Source organism: Pan paniscus, chromosome 5 (genome assembly GCF_029289425.2).
Source record: "Pan paniscus chromosome 5, NHGRI_mPanPan1-v2.0_pri, whole genome shotgun sequence".
NCBI lineage: Eukaryota > Metazoa > Chordata > Mammalia > Primates > Hominidae > Pan > Pan paniscus.
The window spans coordinates 50,492,189-50,512,627 of NC_073254.2; the positions used below are offsets into that span (position 1 = coordinate 50,492,189).

The 20,439-nt window shown below is 41.7% G+C and overlaps 1 protein-coding gene across 13 annotated transcripts in view; it reads left to right on the forward strand.

The window, feature by feature from the left end:
* Window positions 1-908: 908 nt before the first annotated feature.
* MAPK14 (mitogen-activated protein kinase 14) overlaps window positions 909-20,439 on the forward strand; it is a 95,272-nt gene continuing 75,741 nt past the window's right edge. For 3 of the 13 annotated variants that reach the window (XM_063604866.1, XM_003818916.7, XM_055113540.2), the window contains exon 1: window positions 909-1,491. In XM_063604866.1, the coding sequence (XP_063460936.1) occupies window positions 1,376-1,491 (116 nt within the window). In that variant the 5' untranslated portion in view covers window positions 909-1,375. Of the gene's footprint in view, window positions 1,718-20,439 lie in introns of all 13 variants that reach the window. The other 10 variants (XM_063604864.1, XM_063604862.1, XM_063604867.1 and 7 more) reach the window with 6 other exon arrangements.

Sequence of the window (20,439 nt, forward strand, 5' to 3'; positions counted from 1 at the left end):
CGCCCAGCTAATTTTTGTATTTTTTTTAGTAGAGACGAGGTTTCACCATGTTGGCCAGGATGGTCTCTATCGCTTGACCTCGTGATCCACCCGCCTCGGCCTCCCAAAGTGCTAACAGGTGTGAGCCACTGCCCCCAGCCCCTGGAAAGCCTCAGCTTTGATGCAGGGTTAACATTTGCCTTTGGGACATATTTCGTCAGCATCTCAAAGAGTAACCCATATGTCCTTGAGCAGATGGGAATGCAACAGCCTTCTGGCCGGAACCTGTCTCTTTCTTTCTTTCTTTCTTTCTTTTTTTTGAGACGGAGTTTCGCTCTTGTTGCCCAGGCTGGAGTGTAATGGCACGATCTCGGCTCACCGCAACTCCGCCTCCCGGGTTCAAGCGATTCTCCTGCCTCAGCCTCCCGAATAGCTAAGACTCCAGGTGCGCGCCACTACGCCCGGTTAATTTTGCATTTTTAGTAGAGACGGGGTTTCTCCATGTTGGTCAGGCTGGTCTCGAACTCCCGACCTCAGGTGATCCGCCCGCCTCGGCCTCCCAAAGTGCTGGGATTACAGGCTTGAGCCACCACGCCCGGCCACTTGTCTCTTTTTTATACAAGTGTTTTTTGGAATTTGGGGGTTCAGGTGAGCAGGTGCTCTGCTGCTGGTAACTACTCGCAGTTAAAGATCTTTTGACTCTTTCCCCGACCCGCTATTTGTCAGTGTCGTTTTCCACCACAGAGCCAGGTATTTGCCCCGCCGGCCACGGTGGGGCGCGCGCGGCGTGTGCTGCCAGCTTATCTCTTCTTCCCCGATCCGCCTTCGCGCCCTTAAGGAGACAGTCCCTGGGAGTTTCTGCCTTTGGTCTCCAGTTGTTGCTCTCTTCTCGCGAGAACTGCTCCTCCCATCCTCTTCTCTCACGAAGCCCCGCCCGCGGAGAGGTTCCATATTGGGTAAAATCTCGGCTCTCGGAGAGTCCCGGGAGCTGTTCTCGCGAGAGTACTGCGGGAGGCTCCCGTTTGCTGGCTCTTGGAACCGCGACCACTGGAGCCTTAGCGGGCGCAGCAGCTGGAGCAGGAGTACTGCGACGCATCCCGGAGTCGGCCTTGTAGGGGCGAAGGTGCACGGAGATCGCGGCGGGCGCAGCCTTGAGCGCCGGAGCGCGTCCCTGCCCTTAGCGGGGCTTGCCCCAGTCGCAGGGGCGCATCCAGCCGCTGCGGCTGACAGCAGCCGCGCGCGCGGGAGTCTGCGGGGTCGCGGCAGCCGCACCTGCGCGGGCGACCAGCGCAAGGTCCCCGCCCGGCTGGGCGGGCAGCAAGGGCCGGGGAGAGGGTGCGGGTGCAGGCGGGGGCCCCACAGGGCCACCTTCTTGCCCGGCGGCTGCCGCTGGAAAATGTCTCAGGAGAGGCCCACGTTCTACCGGCAGGAGCTGAACAAGACAATCTGGGAGGTGCCCGAGCGTTACCAGAACCTGTCTCCAGTGGGCTCTGGCGCCTATGGCTCTGTGTGGTGAGTGTCGCTGGGCCTGGGGCCGCTGTGGACAGGGTGGCCCTTCGCGCCCGAGGGCCAGGCCTGCCCCACTGCTCAGCGTTGCGTCAAGTGGCAGGAATTTTCCTCGGGGGAGGGCATTGCTGCCCCTTCGAGCTCTGCCCGTTCTGCACCTCCAGCACCCCTCGCCCTGCACTCACGCAGGTATGCGGTCCACCGTGTGCAGCACTCAGGTCCGCTGCGAGAGGTAGGTGGTGGTGCTGGAGCTCGGTTCTGGCTAGCACCCTGCGCCTTCCCTTCTCGGAGGGTTGCTGCTCGGCAACAGGCACCGGGGGAAGGGCCGCTTCCTTGGGGGTCTCCCTGCCTACCTGGAGCAGAAGGACCCTCTCCGTGATGCGCCCACGCTGGGGCTCCGGACCCTGGGTGCTCTGAGCAGACAAGCTCGGGGAACTGCCGGGAGAAGCAGAAGGGCACAGCCCAACCCGAAGACTGCGGTCATCTGAACAAAACTGACCAGGAAGGGAGCTCTCTCCGGGCCTTTTTTTTTTTTTTTTTTGCAAAACTCTGTCGAAATCCCATCTTGAAAAGCGTTCTTTTTGAATTCGCACTTGAATTAACAGCGATCCATAGAGCTTAAAATACCGACTTTATCTCGGTGAGCACTGTGCCAGCTTGAGTGGTGTGTTTCCGATTCGGTTGAAAGCGTATTTCCTTTCCGTGGAGGGGCGGCGGTGGTAGTGCCTGCAAGAACACTGCAGCTTGAGAAACTGGCAGGCTCACTGATTAGTCACATACCACTGCTCATTTAAGTATTGTTCGACAAAACAATTTTCTCATTTGGAGCAAGAAAGATTCAGATCTGTAAGGCGCCCTCAAGATCAAAAAGTTATTAACAGTGCTGGGAGGTATTGTAAATATTTTTTGAGATAATTCTTGCGAATACTGTGTTTTAAAAGTCCCTTAGAGAGCTTGCAGGGAGTTATCTAGTTATCTGCATTTATGGCCTGAGGTACACGATGGTTTTCGTAAGGATATGGAACCACATAGAAAAGGAAGGGAAGAGATACTTTTTAGCTTTAATTTACACCGTGAGTGTGTTTTAAATTAAGTCGATAGCATATAATTTCCAGACCTGAAATGTTTCACTAACTGCTCTCTTAACTTCCAAGGTTTTATACCCTGTATTTTAGATTTTCTATAATTTGAAAGCTACGGATCTTAAACTAAGTATCAGATTTAACTGTTAGCTTTTTCTGTGTTTTAGTAATTCGTATTGTATGCGTCATTTGAAAACGGGCCTGTAAAATAGTTTTTTTGTTTTGGAACAAATTCCAGGCTTTTGGATGTGTTAATCTTTATGATTTCTGTGTTTCCCAAAGTCACATCATGAATTTCCTGTTTGGTAGAATCTTCTGGGTAATTGAGATTGTGCAATTGTGTCCAGCAACAGATCATATTGCATTTTCTAGTTCAAGCTGCTTAAGTTATGTTGCAGATAGCACCGTGCTTGACATCTTTCTCCCATTTTTACAGCATGGCAGTTTACATTTTAAAGGAATTTGCAGCATTTTACATTCAGAGAGTGTGTGTGTGTAGTTGGTTTGCAGCATTTTACATTCAGTATATACATATTATATAGGTATATACATTTGGTATATACATATTATATAGGTATATACATTCGGTATATACATATTATATATATCTAGTTGATTTGCTAATTTTCAAAGATGTATTTGGATCATTGCTCTTTTAATATTTTATAGCTCATTCATATACTTCCATTTTTTCATTCTTGAATTGACACATTTCTGTAGTATCACGTTTTCTTTTTCAATGCTATTTAAATTTTAATGGAGTGATACAGCAGAATAACTCAACTATAGAGGGTTTGGGTGAACTCCAATTGAATTGCTTGCAAGGGTTCGCTACTATTGGTGACTGGCTCTGCACTGGAACAGGAGATTCAGATTTACAGTGAAGTACCATTAAAATTAACTCCACAATTCTTTAGTGGTATACTTTTCTGTGGTATAGAAGCCAGCAGTATCTGACGCTTAAAAGTACTTTTATTTTATTGAACAGATTTTTAAAAATACATTGACATTGTATAAAATTTGAAAGTTTTAAAAAGGTACTCAGTGGGCCGGGTGCAGTGGCTCACGCCTGTAATCCCAGCACTTTGGGAGGCCGAGGCGGGTGGATCACGGCGTCAGGAGATCGAGACCATCCTGGCTAACACGGTGAAACCCCGTCTCTACTAAAAATACAAAAAATTAGCCGCCCGTGGTGGTGGGCGCCTGTACTCCCAGCTACTCAGGAGGCTGAGGCAGGAGGATGGTTTGAACCCGGGAGGCGGAGGTTGCAATGAGCTGAGATCGCTCCACTGCACTCCAGCCTGGGCGAAAGTGCGAGACGCCGTCTCAAAAAAAAAAAAAAAAAAAAAAGATATTCAGTGAAAAGTCTCCTTTCCTTTTTGTTCTCCAGCCACTCTACTCTCTCAAAGACAGGCACTGTTAAGTGTCTTGTGTCTTTCCAGAGAGGCAGTTTTTTTTATTTGCTTGTTTGTTTAGTAGTCTTTCTACTAAAGGGATTTAAGATGTAACCTACAGCATATTGGTGAAAGAAAATACAACCGAAACTGAAATTGTATGACAATTGACAATAAACAAATTATAACTAATGTTGGAATGAAAATACCAGAATTTAGATTTACAATTAAGTGTTATCTTATTCAGAGATTCAGCGTAGTTATTTGAAGTTTTTCTTTTCTTTGAGACGAAGTCTCACTCTGTCGCCCAGGCTTGAGTGCAGTGGTGCCATCTCGGCTCACTACAACTTCCACCTCCTGGGTTCAAGCGGTTCTCCTGCCTCAGCCTCCCTAGTAGCTGGGACTACAGGTGCCCGCCACCATACCCACCTAATTTTTGTATTTTTAGTAGAGACGGGGTTCTCCATGTTGGCCAGGCTGGTCTCAGACTCCTGACCTCAAGTGATCTGCTCTCCTTGGCCTCCCAAAGTGCTGGGATTACAGGCCTGAGCCACGGTGCCCAGCCTGAAGTTGTTCTTTCAATAAGTACCTTTTTAGGTGTGGCAGAAAACATATTTTGGAACTTCTTTTAGAATCCACTTTGGAGCCTGTGATATTCTTCTTCTTCTTCTTTTTTATTTTGAGACAGAGTCTTATTCTGTTGTCCAAGTTGGAGTGCAATGGCACCATCTCTGCTCACTATAACCTCCACCTCATGGGTTCAAGCGATTCTCCTGCCTTAGGCTCCCAAGTAGCTGGGATACAAGTGCGCAACACCATGCCCGGACGATTTTTGTATTTTTAATACAGACAGGGTTTCACCATGTTGGCCAGGCTGATCTCTAACTCCTGACCTCAGGTGATCCACTTGCCTTGGCCTCCCAAAGTGCTGAGATTACAGGGGTGAGCCACCGTCTCTAGCCATCCATCTTCATTTTTTTGAGAGCAGATTTGATTTTAGGGAATAACAGTTCATTTGAATCCAAATAATTTAGGGAATTTGGACTCAAGTCTGATAAGAAAGATAAGGCAATCAGGTTGGTGATACTACTGTTTTAGGTCAGATAGGAGTTATAACTATAAAGTAACAACACATAATTTTTTGTGTGACTTCTTGAACTGGACCTGAAGTCTACTTCCAAAAAATCTCCGAATTTTATTTTATTTATTTATTTATTTTGTAGAGATAGGGTCTTACTGTGTTGCCCAGGTTGGTCTCAAACTCCTGGCCTCAAGCAGTTCCCCCACCTTGGCCTCCCGAAGTGCTGGGATTATAGGGATGAGCCACCACACCCAGCCCCTGAATTTTATTTTCAAGAATGAAAATAAATGAATAGAATATTTCAATGAATAAAATTCATTCATTGAAATATTTGTCAGTTTCCGAATTTTATTGCTCTAAAGTGTGGTATGCTTTGTAACATTTACAAATTATTTTAAGCCTATATTATTTTAATTTATACTAAGTATAGTAAAAAAACAAGTAGAAGCCTGTGTGATAACCAGCTATGAATCAAAATAGAGTTTTACAAATATGCCTTTCCGTTAAAGGGTAAAGGGAACTAGACTAGGTCTTGCAGTTTTAAGGAACTTTATGCATTGTCTGTGAGGGGAAATGAAGCAAAATTGTTTAAGAATACATTGTTGCAAAGCATTGATTTTGGGGTTTTGGGACAGAAGGGGAGAATCTTTGTGGTGAGTTTAAGGAAATACAAACAGGAACTTAAGTGCCTTTCCTCTGGGGTAGGGTTCTTCCAGGCCCTTGCTGTTGATTAGAGGAGGTGGGGCACTGGTAACCATGAAATAGGAGGTGACAGTTGAGAATTACTCTTAGATCTTATTCAACTGTTTATTCAACAGTGTTTATTGAATACCTACTATGGGCCAGATAGCTAGGTTCTGGAAATAGAGTGCTAAACAAGACAGAAACAAGACAATCCATTCTCTCCTGGAACTTACAGCCTAGTGGGTTTAATAACTACATTTTGTGGATTGCTTGCTATGTTCTAGCATTGTGCTGTGCACTTTATCATCAGCATAAAAAGTATATAACAAAACCTTTGGTAAAAGGATAGCAAAACTTGCTAAGAAATCAAATACAACTTCCTAAGTGCTTTGTGGAACAAGATTATTCTAGTATAATAGAAATAAGTGAAGCTAACTTTTTTTAACTATTAATGGCCATTCACCATTTTAAATCTTTTTTTTTTTTTTTAGAATGAGCCAGGGCACAAAGAAATAAAAGTGCATGATTATTAAGTATACAAGGGTGACTTTCTTGACTCCTGACCAGTGAGAAGGGTGTGCCCTTTACTTTTCTAGTAGTGATAGTAGGTCCATGCTGAGCTTTCCATTCTTTTCTTTGTAACCAAAAGTAAGATAGTTGCCTGTATGTTACCAGTGCCAGTCAATAAGAAGTCTTTAAACATAATTAACGGCAAGCATTTGTATTATTGATGTATAAAGATTGTTTTAAGAAAGAGTTCATTCGAAGCTGGCTATAAAGTCATTTTATTATCAAATCCCATTTTTCCACTTTTTTTTTTTTTTTTGAGACGGAGTCTTGCTGTGTTGCCCAGGCTGGGGTGCAGTGGTGCAATCTCGGCTCATGGCAGCCTCTGCCTCCCGAGTTCAAGCAATTCTGCCTCAGCCTCCTGAATAGCTGAGATTACAAGTGCGTGCCACCATGCCTGGCTGATTTTTGTATTTTTAGTAGAGACGGGGTTTTACCATGTTGGTCAGGCCAGTCTCGAACTCCTGACCTCGTGATCTGCCCACCTCGGCCTCCCAAAGTGCTGGGATTACAGGAATGAGCCACCGCACACAGCCTCCACTGGTTCTTCTTTAAAATAAGCTTATCCTGGATCTCCAGGTTTTCAGTTCTGCCAGTTTGATTTCTTGATACTGAGGAGTACTCTGCTTTTGATTTCTTTCTAGCCCAGTCTCAGAGATGATGTGTTGACTTTGCCTTTCATGGGCAAGAGTGCAGATATTGCTGAGCCCCTGGGGCCTAGAATTCAAAGATGGAAGAATTCACTGGGGTAGATCACCCTCACTTCAGAATTAACTGACATTTTTAGGGATTTTTGCAGTTTATAAAGTGTTTTCATTCAGAGCATTATCAATCAGTTCTCACTAGCTCCATGGAGGCTCATATTTATTAACTCCATTTTATAGATGGGGAGCTGGACTCATTCATTAAAGGAATGGCATACTTGTCAGTGCTACTTTTAGTAGTCTCCTTTCTGATAGATGTGGGCTGCTGAGGTTGCACGGTGGCACCTTCTCTTATGCAGTTCACCTCCTCTTGTGAAAAAGGGGTTGCTGAGTCACTCGGAATAGAGCTTGAGTGTAGGAAAGCAGTTCCACCAGTGTCATTGCCCAGTTTATGTGAGGGGTAATGACTTAACCCATTTAACCCATTAGAGTCATGTCTCTTCCTCAGAACTGATAAATCAAAAATGCACTCATTGCCCAGATTAAAATTTTTTCTGAAGGAATTATTAGGCAGTGCAAATAGTTAATTCCTGAATTTATGAATCCTATTGGATTGAAATTCTTCAGTGTACATTTATGTAAAGTTGGGACTGTCTGTACATGTTTGTGTTACATAAGTGTAGGATATAAATAGAAATAACTGCCTCTCCAGCCCTTTGAAAATACATTAGATTTTTGCTTTTTGCAGTAAAATTTGGGGTAAAACTGATTTGTTCTTATCTAAGAGGTATAATTACTGCAGTGCTCAGAAAAGCCTCATTATAAAGTGGGCTCCCCTGACTTGGAACTTAGGGATGTCTTCTCATGGCTGCTATGGAAGTCATGCAGCTGTTTCGTCAGGAAAATAACCAAAAACTTCTTTAAACTTGGAAATGTTTTTGTAAAAGAAACTTTCAGTATTTGGAGTAGTTTGTCTTTCACAATGCTTCCATAAATTAAGCACAGGCACAACTCGTTTTATTATGCTTCACAGATAATTGCTTTTTTTTTGCAAATTGAAGGTTAGTGACAACCCTGTGGTAAGCGAGTCTTTTGGCACCATTTTTCCAAAAGCATGTGCTCACTTCATGTCTGTGTGTCACATTTTGGTAATTCTCGCAATATTTCTTTCTTTCTTTTTTTTTTTTTTTTTGAGACGGAGTTTTGCTCTGTCGCCCAGGCTGGAGTGCCATGGTGCGATCTCGGCTCACTGCAACTTCTGCCTTCCGGTTTCAAGCGATTCTCCTGCCTCAGCCTCCCGAGTAGCTGGGACCACAGGCATGTGCCACCACACCTGGCTAATTTTTGTATTTTTAGTAGAGATGGGGTTTCACCATGTTGGTCAGGCTGGTCTCGAACTCCTGACCTTGTGATCTGCCTGCCTTGGCCTCCCAAAGTGCTGGGATTACAGGTGTGAGCCACCATGCCCGGCAGTTCTGCTGGGATTACAGGTGTGAGCCACTGTGCCCGGCAGTTCTCGCAATATTTCAAACTTTCTCATTATTATTAAATATTATGGGGATCTGAGATCACTGATCTTTGATGTTGCTGTTGTAATTGTTTTGAGGTGTCTGGAACCATGCCCATAGGCAGACTTAATTGATAAACATTGTGTGTGTTCTGACTGCTCTGCCAACCAGCTGTTCCCTCTCTCCATCTCTTAAGGCGTCCTTATTCCCTGAGACACAATAATACTGAAATTAGGCCAATTAATAACACTACAGTGGTTTCTAAATGTTCAAGTGAAAGGAATGTTTGCATGCCTCTTACTTTAAATCAAAAGCTAGAAATGATTAAGCATAGTGAGGAAGGCATGTCGAAAACTGAGATAAGCTGAAAGCTAGGCTTCTTGTACCAAACAGCCAATTTGTGAATGCAAATGAAAAGTTTTTGAAGGAAATTAAAAGTTATATTCCAGTAAACAAATGAATGATTAGAAAGCAACACAGCCTTGTTGCTGAGCTGGAGAAAGTTTTAGTGGTCTGGATAAAAGATCAGACCAACCACAACATGCCCTTAAGTCAAAGCCTAATCTAGAGCAAAGCCCTAACTCTCTTTAATTGTATGAAGTTTGAGACAGGTGAGAAAGCTGCAAAAGATAAGTTTGAAGCTAGCAGAGGGTGGTTCATAGGTTTAAGGAAAGAACCTGTCTCCATAGCATAACTTATAGTGCAAGGTGGCTGGGGGCGGTGGCTAACACCTGTAATTTCAGCACTTTGGGAGGCTGAGGCAGGCAGATCATCTGAGGTCAGGAGTTTGAGACCAGCCTGGCCAACATGGCGAAACTCTGCCTCTACAAAAAATACAAAAATTTGTTTTTTATATTTTTTGGTGTTGTGGTGTACACCTATAGTCCCAGCTGCTTGGGAGGCTGAGGCAGGAGAATTGCTTGAACCTGGGAAGTGGAGGTTGCAGTGAGCCACTGCAACCAAGTGGCAACCGAGATCGTGCCACTGCACTCCAGCCTGGGCGATAGAGCAAGAGTACATCTCAAAAAAAAAAAAAAAAAAAAAAAATCAATAGATGAGAAATTGCTTCTCAGGAATGAATAAATAAAGTAGTTTCTTGAGGTGGAATCTGCTGTTGGGGAAGATGCTTATGAACGTTGTTGAAATGACAACAAAGGGTTTAGAATATTACATAAACTTAGTTGATAAAGCAGCAGCAAGGTTTGAGAGGATTGACTCCCATTTTGAAAGTAGTTCTACTGTGGGTAAAATGCTATCAAACACCATTGCAGGCTACAGAGAAATCTATCACGAAAGGAAGAATAAATCAATGCAGCAAGCTTCACCGTTGTCTTATTTTTAGAAATTGCCATAGTCATTCCAGCCTTCAGCAGTTATCACCCTGAGTAGTCAGCAGCCATCACCCTGAGTAGGCAGCAGCCATCAACACTGAGACAAGACCCTCCACCAGCAAGAAGATAATGACTTGCTGAAGGCTCAGGTGACCCTTAGCATTTTTTAGCAAAAAAGTATTTATTTATTTATTTATTTTTTCGAGATGGAGTCTCGCTCTGTTGCCCAGCCTGGAGTGCAGTGGCACGATCTCGGCTCACTGCACCCACCTCCCAGGTTCAAGCAATTCTCCCACCTTAGCCTCCCGAGTAGCTGGGATTACAGGTGTGCACCACCATGCTCAGCCAATTTTTGTATTTTTAATAGAGATGGAGTTTCACCATGTTGGCTAGGCTGGTCTCAAACTCTTGACCTCAAGCGATCCTCCTGCTTTGGCCTCCCAAAGTGCTGAGAGTAATAGGTATGAGCCACTGTGCCCGGCTAATAAAATATTTTTAAATTAAGGTATGTGTGTATATATATATATATATTTTTGACATACTGCTAGTGCATACTTAATAGACTACAGTATCATGTAAATATAACTTTTATATGCACTGGGAAACCAAAAAATTTATGTCACTCATTTTTTTGTGATATTCACTGTGTTGTGGTTGTCTGGAACTGAACTCATGATATCTTTGAGGTACACCTGTATGTATGTGTTAAGGATTTACAAAATTAACCAGCTTTCCCGTGCAGTGTTCAAGTCTTTTAATAATTTATTATAGGGAAGAAGAAGTGGTGGTTTGTAAATTCTGTACTTGACAAATGGATACTGGGTTTTGGGCATGCTTGGCTCCAAGGCTGAATGTTGGGGGAAAGAAGTATAGGAGAGTGAGGAGTCTAGGATTTCTGAGTTTTGGCCTTGGGCAAATGGATATATTTTAGTGCCATTTTCTGAACTTCGTGTTACAAAGTTACAAAAGAGTGTTACAGGGTCCAAGATTGTAGAGAGAAAGGGGAAGGAGCATAGGTTCATGGTAATCTCCTTGAGGACAGGACTCATTATACCTTGAGTGCCTACCATGTATGGTTTGCCGTAAGTGCTGGAGATGAAATGTGAACAAAAGAGACAAAAATTTCTGCCTTAAGAAGCTGTATTCTGGCCAGGTGCAGTGAGTGGCTCACACCTGTAATTCCTGCACTTTGGGAGGCCAAGGTAGGTTTCCTTGAGCCCAGTAGTTAGAAACCAGCATCCTGGGAAAAATGGGGAGGCTCCTCTACTAAAAAATAAAAATAAAAAATTATGGATGCTTGGTGGCACACTCCTGTAGTTCCAGCTACTTGGGAGGCTGAGGTGGAAGGATTGCTTGAGCCTGAGAGGATTGCTTGAGCCTGGGAAGTTGAGGCTGTAGTGAGCTGTGATCCTGCCACTGTACTCCAGCTTGGGTGACAGAGTGATACCCTGTCTCCAAAAAGAAAAAAAAAAAAGGAAGCTATATTCTAATGGGGATGGCAGTGGAAGAGTGGAAGTAGATAATAAACAAAATATATAGTGTGTCAGATAAGTGCTGTGGAGAAAATGCAAGAAGGGAAGGAGAGTGAGTGCTAGGATGGCTGTTGCACTTTTAAGAAAGGTGAACAGGGTAAGCATCATTGATAAAGTAACAATTGAGCAAAAACCTGAAGAAGGTGATATAGGACACTGGTTGGACATGGGTGAGGATGTGAGAACATTCTAGGCTGAGGATTAGCAAGTGTGCAAAAGCCCTGAGGTAAGGGCCCTGTGCTCCAGGAAATAGCTAAGAGACCAGTACAGCTAGAGCTAAATGAACCAGGGGCCAAATATAGGGAGAAAAGTGGGGTGAGGAGAGGGTTGCAGATATGCAGGGATCATGTAGGGTCTTATTTGCCTTTATACAGACTGTGACTTTTCCTTTAAGTGAGAGGGGAAGCCTTGGAGGGTTATGACCAGAGGAAGGACATGACCTAAATCTTGTTTTAACAGATTACTGTGCTCTAGGGTCCCAAGTTTTTCGTTTCGGTTCCTTACCCATTCTACCCTAAACCACTACTGTGAATAGGATAGAACGGTGGAGTTAGATGAATTGGTGCAAGCCCTGACCCATGCTCACAACTCTCATTCCAGCAGTCCCAGAGTGCCAGAGCCAGTATTTTTGTTGGGCCCTAGAAATTTAGGGTATTCCAGTCCAGCTCTTTAAATAACATGGGCTTACTTTACTTTTTCAGGTTTTTGTTGCCAAAAGGAAGGAGCAGAGATTAGCTCTTGAGTTTAGCTGAAAAAGGAAGATTAGTCTGCTGGCAGATTGAGTGTTTTTTAACTTCTTTGGCTTTTAGGGTTTTTCTTACTTTTGGATCATGTTTTAAAAGTCATTTTTACCTTCTTTCAACAGTTAAACATTTAAGTTTTATTTGATTTTATTTGACCCTTTTTCTGCTTTACATTCCTCTGCCTTTTCCCCATTATAATACTTTTAGTAGAGGTTAGACCATTGTTATCTGTCATTAATGTCTTAGCTTTGAGGCCCCAAGGACTTCTCTGTTAAACTTAAATATATCATGTAGATTGAAAGATTATCTACAGACATGTGATCCTATAAAAACCCATATTATTTATTGTCCTCCCTGCCTTTACAGATGTAAACCCCTCTCCTCTTTTCATCAGAGCTCCCCCTCTTTTACTGCTCTATCATCAGGTTGCAGAAAATAAGTTTTCCTGCAAACATAGATTCCCATGGCAACATAACAAAAAGGTAATAGAACAAATGTTTATTTTGTCTAGACCTGCTGTCTGAGTACCATTAGACCCTGAACAAGTTGGCTCCTGTTATTTGAATATGTGGTTACAAACTCCTTATTTTCCTCAAAACTTACTTCTCTTAGGCCTTGGTGATATTGTCACTGTGCCTGTGATATGAAGGAAGGTGTGTGTGTGTGAGTATGTGTGTCTTACTGTCATTCTACTCAAAAGTGTGTATTGATTGCATTTTCAAACTTATGGCTTAAAATGTAGACACCACACAATCTGAGCATGTGAAGAAAAAAAGCATACCAGTTTTGTTCTTTGTTTTCGTAAGTTCATTAATTTAATATTTCCAGTGCACTATACTAGATATTTTGTTTACAGAGATTTTAAAAAAAAGAAGGGTCCCTGCTTTCTAAAGTATCAGTCCAGGCTGGGTGCAGTGGCTCACGCCTGTAATCCCAGCACTTTGGGAGGCCAAGGTGGGCGGATCACTTGAGGTCAGGAGTTTGAGATCAGCCTGGCCAACATGGTGAAACCCCATCTCTACAAAAATTAGTTGGGCATGGTGGTGTGTGCCTGTAATCCCAGCTATTCAGGAGGCTGAGGCACAAGAATCACTTTAACCCGGGAGGCGGAGGTTGCAGTGAGCCGAGATCACTCCCCTGCACCCCTGTCTGGGCGATAGAGCAAGACTCAGTCTCAAAAAAAAAAAAAAAAAGTATCAGTCCAGAGGAGACATATTTATGTTTCCTCATAGATGGCTTTGGAAGTCCTCTGTAGTTTTGGATCTTGAAGCATTTTAGGTTTTGGATTTTCAGATTAGGGATACTCAACCTGTATAACCCAGGGTAATTCAACCTATTGACATCTTAGGTGGGATAATGTTTTGTTGTGAGGGACTGACTTGTGCAGTGTAGTATGTTTAGCAGCATCCCTGTCTCCAACTCACTATATACTAATAGCAATTCCCAGTTGTGACAACCAAAAATATCTAGACATTGCCACATATCTCTTGACGGGTAGGGAGGGCAAAATCACCTTTAGTTGAGAACCACTTATATAACCCTATATATTTGGATTGATAACCCTGTATATTTGATTGAGTAAAAACTAGATGGGATAACATGAACCTTCCACCTGCAAAAAAGCAGAAATGCTGTACTTTCTGCATTATAAATTGGGCCTCTCTAAACATGATTTTTGTTATTTCTAGGAGAGTAACAGCATTTCTAATGGTCAAGGTCCTAGCTATAACCCAATAAGCTTAATGGATGGGAGAACTTGCACAAGCATGTTTGCAAGAGGCCAGGTGTATCACTGGCACATTTGAGAAACAACTAATTAGTGAGGGAGACCCAATTTTCATGAATAATTGTGTTTTGTCATTGTCATGGCCCCAACTTAGGGTGTTTTGAATTTTTTCTGGAAAGGAAATTAGCATGAAGTCCAAGTTGGTAGGTAGGTAGCATTTTCCCTAGTGTCTCTTCTGGTATTCTGTGTCCTTTCTCTCCTGTCTTCTTTCAGTATTTAGCATTTTCAAACTCCTAGAAATAAAATGCTGTTTAGAAAACCACAAAGAGAGCTGCACATAAACTAAGGAGCAAGAAGTAGTACATTGTGAATTAATTTTCTGTATGTTTTTGAAGGTTCTTGCATCTGGGAAGGCTTGCTTAGTTTTAAAAATATTAGGTAATAACAGACTGAAATTTTGAAGATCTTGTGGATCTCAGGTAGCAGTAACTCAGGAAGATCAGCCTTCTTTGATTTAGAATGTCATTTAGGCACATTATGTATTCTGGTACCTTAGAAGATACAATGCCTTTTCCTGAATTATCATTGCTACTGCTTTAATTACTTTAAGGCTGTGAGGCAGTAACTAACTTTAGTGTCACAATGTATACATCTTAACATTTATTGTGCTCTTTTTTTTTTTTAAACACCACCTTAAAGTACTCTGCTATTCAGATTTTTCCTTGTGTTTCTCTAATTCTCCTATTTCATCCATTGGAAAGTTTTTTCTTCCTCTTTTCTTTCTGCTCCATGATCCATTCTTAAATTTTCTTTTCTCTTTCTGTGCATATTCTTTTTGAATTCATTATCTGATAGTCTCAACAATGGTCTTGTTCATATACTATCCTTCCAAATTTGTACTTTCAAACCTAATCTCAAGAATGACTGATCCTTTGGATTCTAAATCTATTGAGATGTAATGTTTCATGCTTTCCCTTGATTACTTTCCTACACACTTCTTGAAGATACCAGAGATGTAGCACTAACTTCCGTTGGAATGGGATTCATGTTACAAACTTGAATGGTTCAGTTTAGATATGTGAAGCGGATGTCATCATTAGCACTGATGACTGACAGTAGTTATAAAAATTACAATCAGGAATGAACCAATTTACCTGAAGTTTTCAATAACTCTAGGTATTAATGTAACATAATTTTGAAAGTTTGAAATATATAGGTATAAATATTGATGCTTATATTTTAGATTTACTGTAGCGAAGGAAATTTGCCAGTCATTCATCAGTGTTAAATGCCCACCAATGTGTAAAAGAAATAGACCTAAAATATTAATAAATTGTGTATATATGTATGAAGGTATTGATGTGTACAGAGAAGTGGAGACATTGTGAGTTATAGTGGTCAGTATGGTTTTATGGAGGAGAAAGGATTTGAAGATTATTTAGAAAGATGGGTATTTGGAGAGAAGAAAAGGAAACATTTTCAGACAAGAGAAAACATAAACCAAGAGAATAGATATGAAAAGGACTGTTCTGACAGGAGGAACATCTCAGGTAGGGTGAACCCAGTTGTGGTTCTCATTCTTGTTGTGCTTCAGACTCACTTGTGGAACTTTTAAACATACCTCTGGAAATTAAGAATGAGATCTGGAGTGGGACTTAGGCAGTTGCATTTCTAAAAAGTCTACAAATGGTTCTTTAGGTAGTAGAGAGCTGTTGGAGTTTCTTGAGTTGTGAACTGTGGAGGAAAATTGTTTTAAAATTGGTCTTGCTGGAGTGTAAAGAATGGATTAGAGGAAACAAATGTATTGCTTTGTCAAAGTCTGGTAAATTTATGTGTGCCTCTGTTCATTTTGACTCCTTGGCTAGATTTCTTAGTTCCTTGAGGTCATAAACAATCAGCTTTTAAAGCTTCAGTGAAGGAATATCTTTTTTTTTTTTTTTTTTTGTGGCTGGGTTGGGGGACAGGGTTTTGCTCTGTCACCCGGGTGGAAGTGTAGTTACGCAGTCAATGGCTCACTGCAGCCTTGAACTCCTGAGTTCAAGTGATCTTCCTACCTCAGCCACCCAAAGTAGCTGAGACTACAGGTGTGTGCCGCCATGCCCACCTAATTTTTTTTTTTTTTCGTAGACACGAGGTCTCACTATGTCATGAAGTTGCCCAGGCTGGTCTTGAACTCCTGAGCTCAAGCTTCCTCCTGCCTCAGACTTCCAAAGTGCTAGGATTACAGGTGTGAGCCACCGCACCTAGCAGGAAACATCTTATAAAATCATTCTACTTTCATTTGGAACTTGCAGGCTCATGCCTGCAATCCCAGCACTTTGGCAGGCTGAGGCAGGTGAATTACTTGAGCTCAGGAGCTCAGGATTTCTAAACCAGCCTGGGCAACATGGTGAAACTTTGTCTCTACCAAAAATATAAAAAAATTAGCCAGGCGTCGTGGTGTGCCTCAGTAGTAGCAGCTACTCGGGAAGCTGAGGTGGGAGGTTTGTTGGGGCCTGGGAAGTCAAAGCTGCATTGAGCCGTGATCATGCCACCACACTCTAGCCTGGGCAACAGAGCAAGACCCCGTCTCAAAAAAAAAAATTAAAAATGAAAGTAAGTTTCATTAAAAAATACTATATATGTAATTGCAGTGGTGAAATTGTTTTGTGATTAAATAAATACTGTTGTGTTGACATTAAAACAAGATATTTGAGAGTTAGCGAAGATATTAAAGCTAATGTTTTAAATTTTGAGTTTTTAAAGTCAATCTTAAATCTCCTGCTACTCTGAAGAAGATAAATGTATATAATTTTAATTTTTCTATTTCACTAGGTTTGAAGAATATTTTTTGAGGTTCCTAAATCAAACTTAAGTTCCAATTTTTGCATAAAGTTGCCTTTATTTTCAAGACATTATTTCCAAAATGGCAGGACAGAGCATCCGCTTCAGAGCAACAGTGATATTTGCACATTTACTTGAATATGGAAGGAAGAAAAGCTAGGCTTCTGTAATAGAGTGTAACATGTGCAGAAAAATATTTCCAGTATGTCATTTATTGAAATTTGTTCCAGGTGCTACAGGTAAAGAGAAAGTTCCAAGTTAGTGGTCTTAATTATTTAGTTATTTAGAAGGCAAGTTTTGAAGACTATTATTAATTATCCTGATTCAGTTGGAAAAAAAGCCTGAAATTGTATGATCCGGAGAAGAGGTGTCATGTTTTTGCAAATTATTTCTTCTCACTTTATAGATATTCTTTTTTCTTTTTCTTTCTTTTTTTTTTTTTTTTTTGAGATGGAGTTTCGCTCTTGTTGCCCAGGCTGGAGTGCAATGGCGCAATCTCAGCTCACCACAACCTCTACCTCCCGGGTTCAAGCGATTCTCCTGTGTCAGCCTCCCAAGTAGCTGAGATTATAGGCATGCACCACCACACCTGGCTAATTTTGTATTTTTAGTAGAGACGGGGTTTCTCCATGTTGGTCAGGCTGGTCGCGAATACCCAACCTCAGGTGATCTGCCCACCTCGGCCTCCCAAAGTTCTGGGATTACAGTCGTGAGCCACCGCACCCGGCCCTCACTTTATAGATATTCTAATGAATTTAATGTATTAATGAGACTTTGCTAATTCAGTGTAACTACAGATTTCAATATATTTAAATATTTCCATTAACTTCCAAAAGTAAACCAAATTGTGTTTATCTTCTTAGAAGTCATCTATGACCATTGAAAGAAATTGTAAAATCACTTACGATCCCCACAAATTACTCAAAGACTTGCTGAGTGATTACTCATTCTTCATATTCTGTTGATGAAAACACAGATTGTTTTTTGAGGAAAATCATGGTGCAGTCGTTTGTACTTTAATACTCTGTGGACATGGGCACTTGTCCAGCACCTTACCTTTCTTAAGAGGTTGTCTCCCTTTCTCTACTCAGCTGATGTTAAATTTATTGATCTGCCATTACCTTATAACAGAAAATCTACAAGTCAGGTGCCCATCATGGAATATAAACACAAGTTCCCTATATCTCTATACCTATCAAAAGCTCAGTTGACAGCCGAACATGGTGGCTCATGCCTGTAACCCAAACACTTTGAGAGGCTGAGGTGGGAGGATCGCCTGAGGCCAGGAGTTCGAGACCAGCCTGGGCAACAAGCAAGGCCCCATCTCTACAAAAGAAAATTTTAAAAATAATAAACAAAAAGCTCATTGATAGCTCCAGTCATCTTTGGAGGATTGTCTGAAGAATATGGAGCTTATCTGTTTTTCTAAATGTATTTAATATTTCCTCTTGGATTAAGTCTGTCAGAGAGGCCAGGTATGGTGGCTCATGCCTGTAACCCCTGTACTTATTGGGAGTCCGAGGCAGGAGGATCACTTAGCCTAGGAGTTCAAGACCAGCCTAGGGAACATAGTGGGACCCTGTGTCTACAAAAATCAAAATAATTAGCGAAGCTTGGTGGCACGTGCCTGTAGTCCTGGCTACCCAGGAGGCTAAGGTTGGAGGATTGCTTGAGGCCAGGAGGTTGAGGCTGCAGTGAGCCATGATTACATGACTCCACTCCAGCCTGGGTGACAGAGTGAGACCTTAAAGAAAAAAAAAAAAGCAACACCGTAATACTTTGTACTCCTACCCTCTTTGCTAATAATGAACTGTATTTTGGCCTTACGACAGCAATCTGTACTGATGGATGCTCTAAAAAGAAAACCATCTGAAACCCACTATTATATTCTTTTAAAGATGTTGATTAGGACATTTTTACCACATTATATGTCTCCTTCTTGAACATACACAGAATGAACTTTTCCCTGGTTTATTATAGGAATAATTATGCCTCTCTTCAGCTCTCCTGAGTACCTGGTTGGTTTTTATTGTATGGCTTCTGTGATTCATGTCCTAACTGATTGTGTTCTCTTTGTTAATGGCTTTAGTGAGCTTTGAGCCAAATTTGAGGCCTACCTCTAATGGGTATTTAAAAAGGACCTCTGGCCGGGCGTGGTGGCTCACACCTGTAATCCCAGCCCTTTGGGAGGCTGAGGTGGGCGGATCACGAGATCAGGAGATCGAGACCATCCTGGCTAACACGGTGAAACCCCATCTCTACTAAAAATACAAAAAAACTAGCTGGGTGTGGTGGCATGCACCTGTAGTCCCAGCTGCTGGGGAGGCTGAGGCAGGAGAATGGCGTGAACCCGGGAGGCGGTGCTTGCAGTGAGCCGAGATCGCGCCACTGCACTCCAGCCTGGGTGACACAGCAAGACTCTGTCTCAAAAAAAAAAAAAAAAAAAAAAAAAAAAAAGAAAGGACCTCATGATATATGCTAACCTCAGCTGTACAGACTTTCTTATTTTCCCTTAATCACTTACCATTTTGTCAGGTTTTATATATACAATTTCAGTCTGCTTTAAATCCATTGTGAATAAAGGAAGGTGTACATCAATAAATTTAGAAGTTAAACAGAATTATATTAGGATATATGAAGAATCTAGTAACCCACATTTTCTATGTGTGTGTGACACAAGGGGAGGCAAGTATGAATGTGTAACAAAACATTGAAGTTTATTTAATGATTATCCTTGTGTGTTATGTACTGGATTCACAGTCAGCAGTAGATGAGTGACAATGACATCCTAATATTGTAATAACTGCTTCTAATTTTTATATTTCTTTCAGTTATTTTTTACTATACCAATGATTTTATAAAATGTGAATTAATTTGATAATTTTGGAAAAGTTCATGTAAATTCACAATTGGGGAAAAAACTTGTTAAACAGTATGTCCTGAATTTTAGTTTGGAGAACCTGTTTATCATAAAGATAATTTCATTTTATAATGTTGTTCATGAAAACAAGGTTTTACTTGTAGCTCTACTTTTACAGATGTGATTGAGAGGCGTATTTGAGCTTTGCCATGGACCAAGCTCCTTGCCAAACCTACTATAAAAGTTATTACATTTAATCCTAACATATCCAACAGATGAAATATAAACATAATTCTCATTTCATGAAAGAATTTAATTAACATCCTCAAGATTATATAGCTATTAAGTGGCAGAACTGGAATTAAAATCCAGATAGTCTAATTCCAAAGTCCCAGCTCTTATTTAATCACTCTGTTGGAGTATTATAAACATGTAATAATAAATTGTGATTGTTGGGGTCTATAGGGTACTGATTAATTCTAGCCTGCCTTTTGCTGAATAGATTCAGGAGTCAAATAGAGATAAAAATATTTACTTTTATTAGTAAAGCTGGCATGCAGAGTGCCTTGGATGGGCAACTCAAGTGGGCTTCTTATTTCTTCCCCAGTTAATTGAACTTGCACACTTAATCAGTCAGATCAGCTAGAAAACTGCTGCTGTTCCTTGCTCCCCAGCAGGCTTACCAATGGAGGAGAGAAGAAAGTGTTCAGCTTGCAGGTGGAAGGCAAACTCTGAGGTGGGAAGTTGAAGAAGCTGGGTCCCACAGGGGCAATGGCCATTTTTCCAGTCTCACCAGAGCTAGTTTAGAGAACTGGGTTTAGAGATGAGTATACATTTACTTGCTACTTTTGAGAGGGAAGACGTTACTAATTTATGGGTTTGTAGGAGCAATGGGAGTGGAAAAGAAGAGAACCACCACCCTCTTTTATGTGAGATAAGGAAGGAGTCAGTGAGGGTGTTGTGACAGAGTAATGGCTTC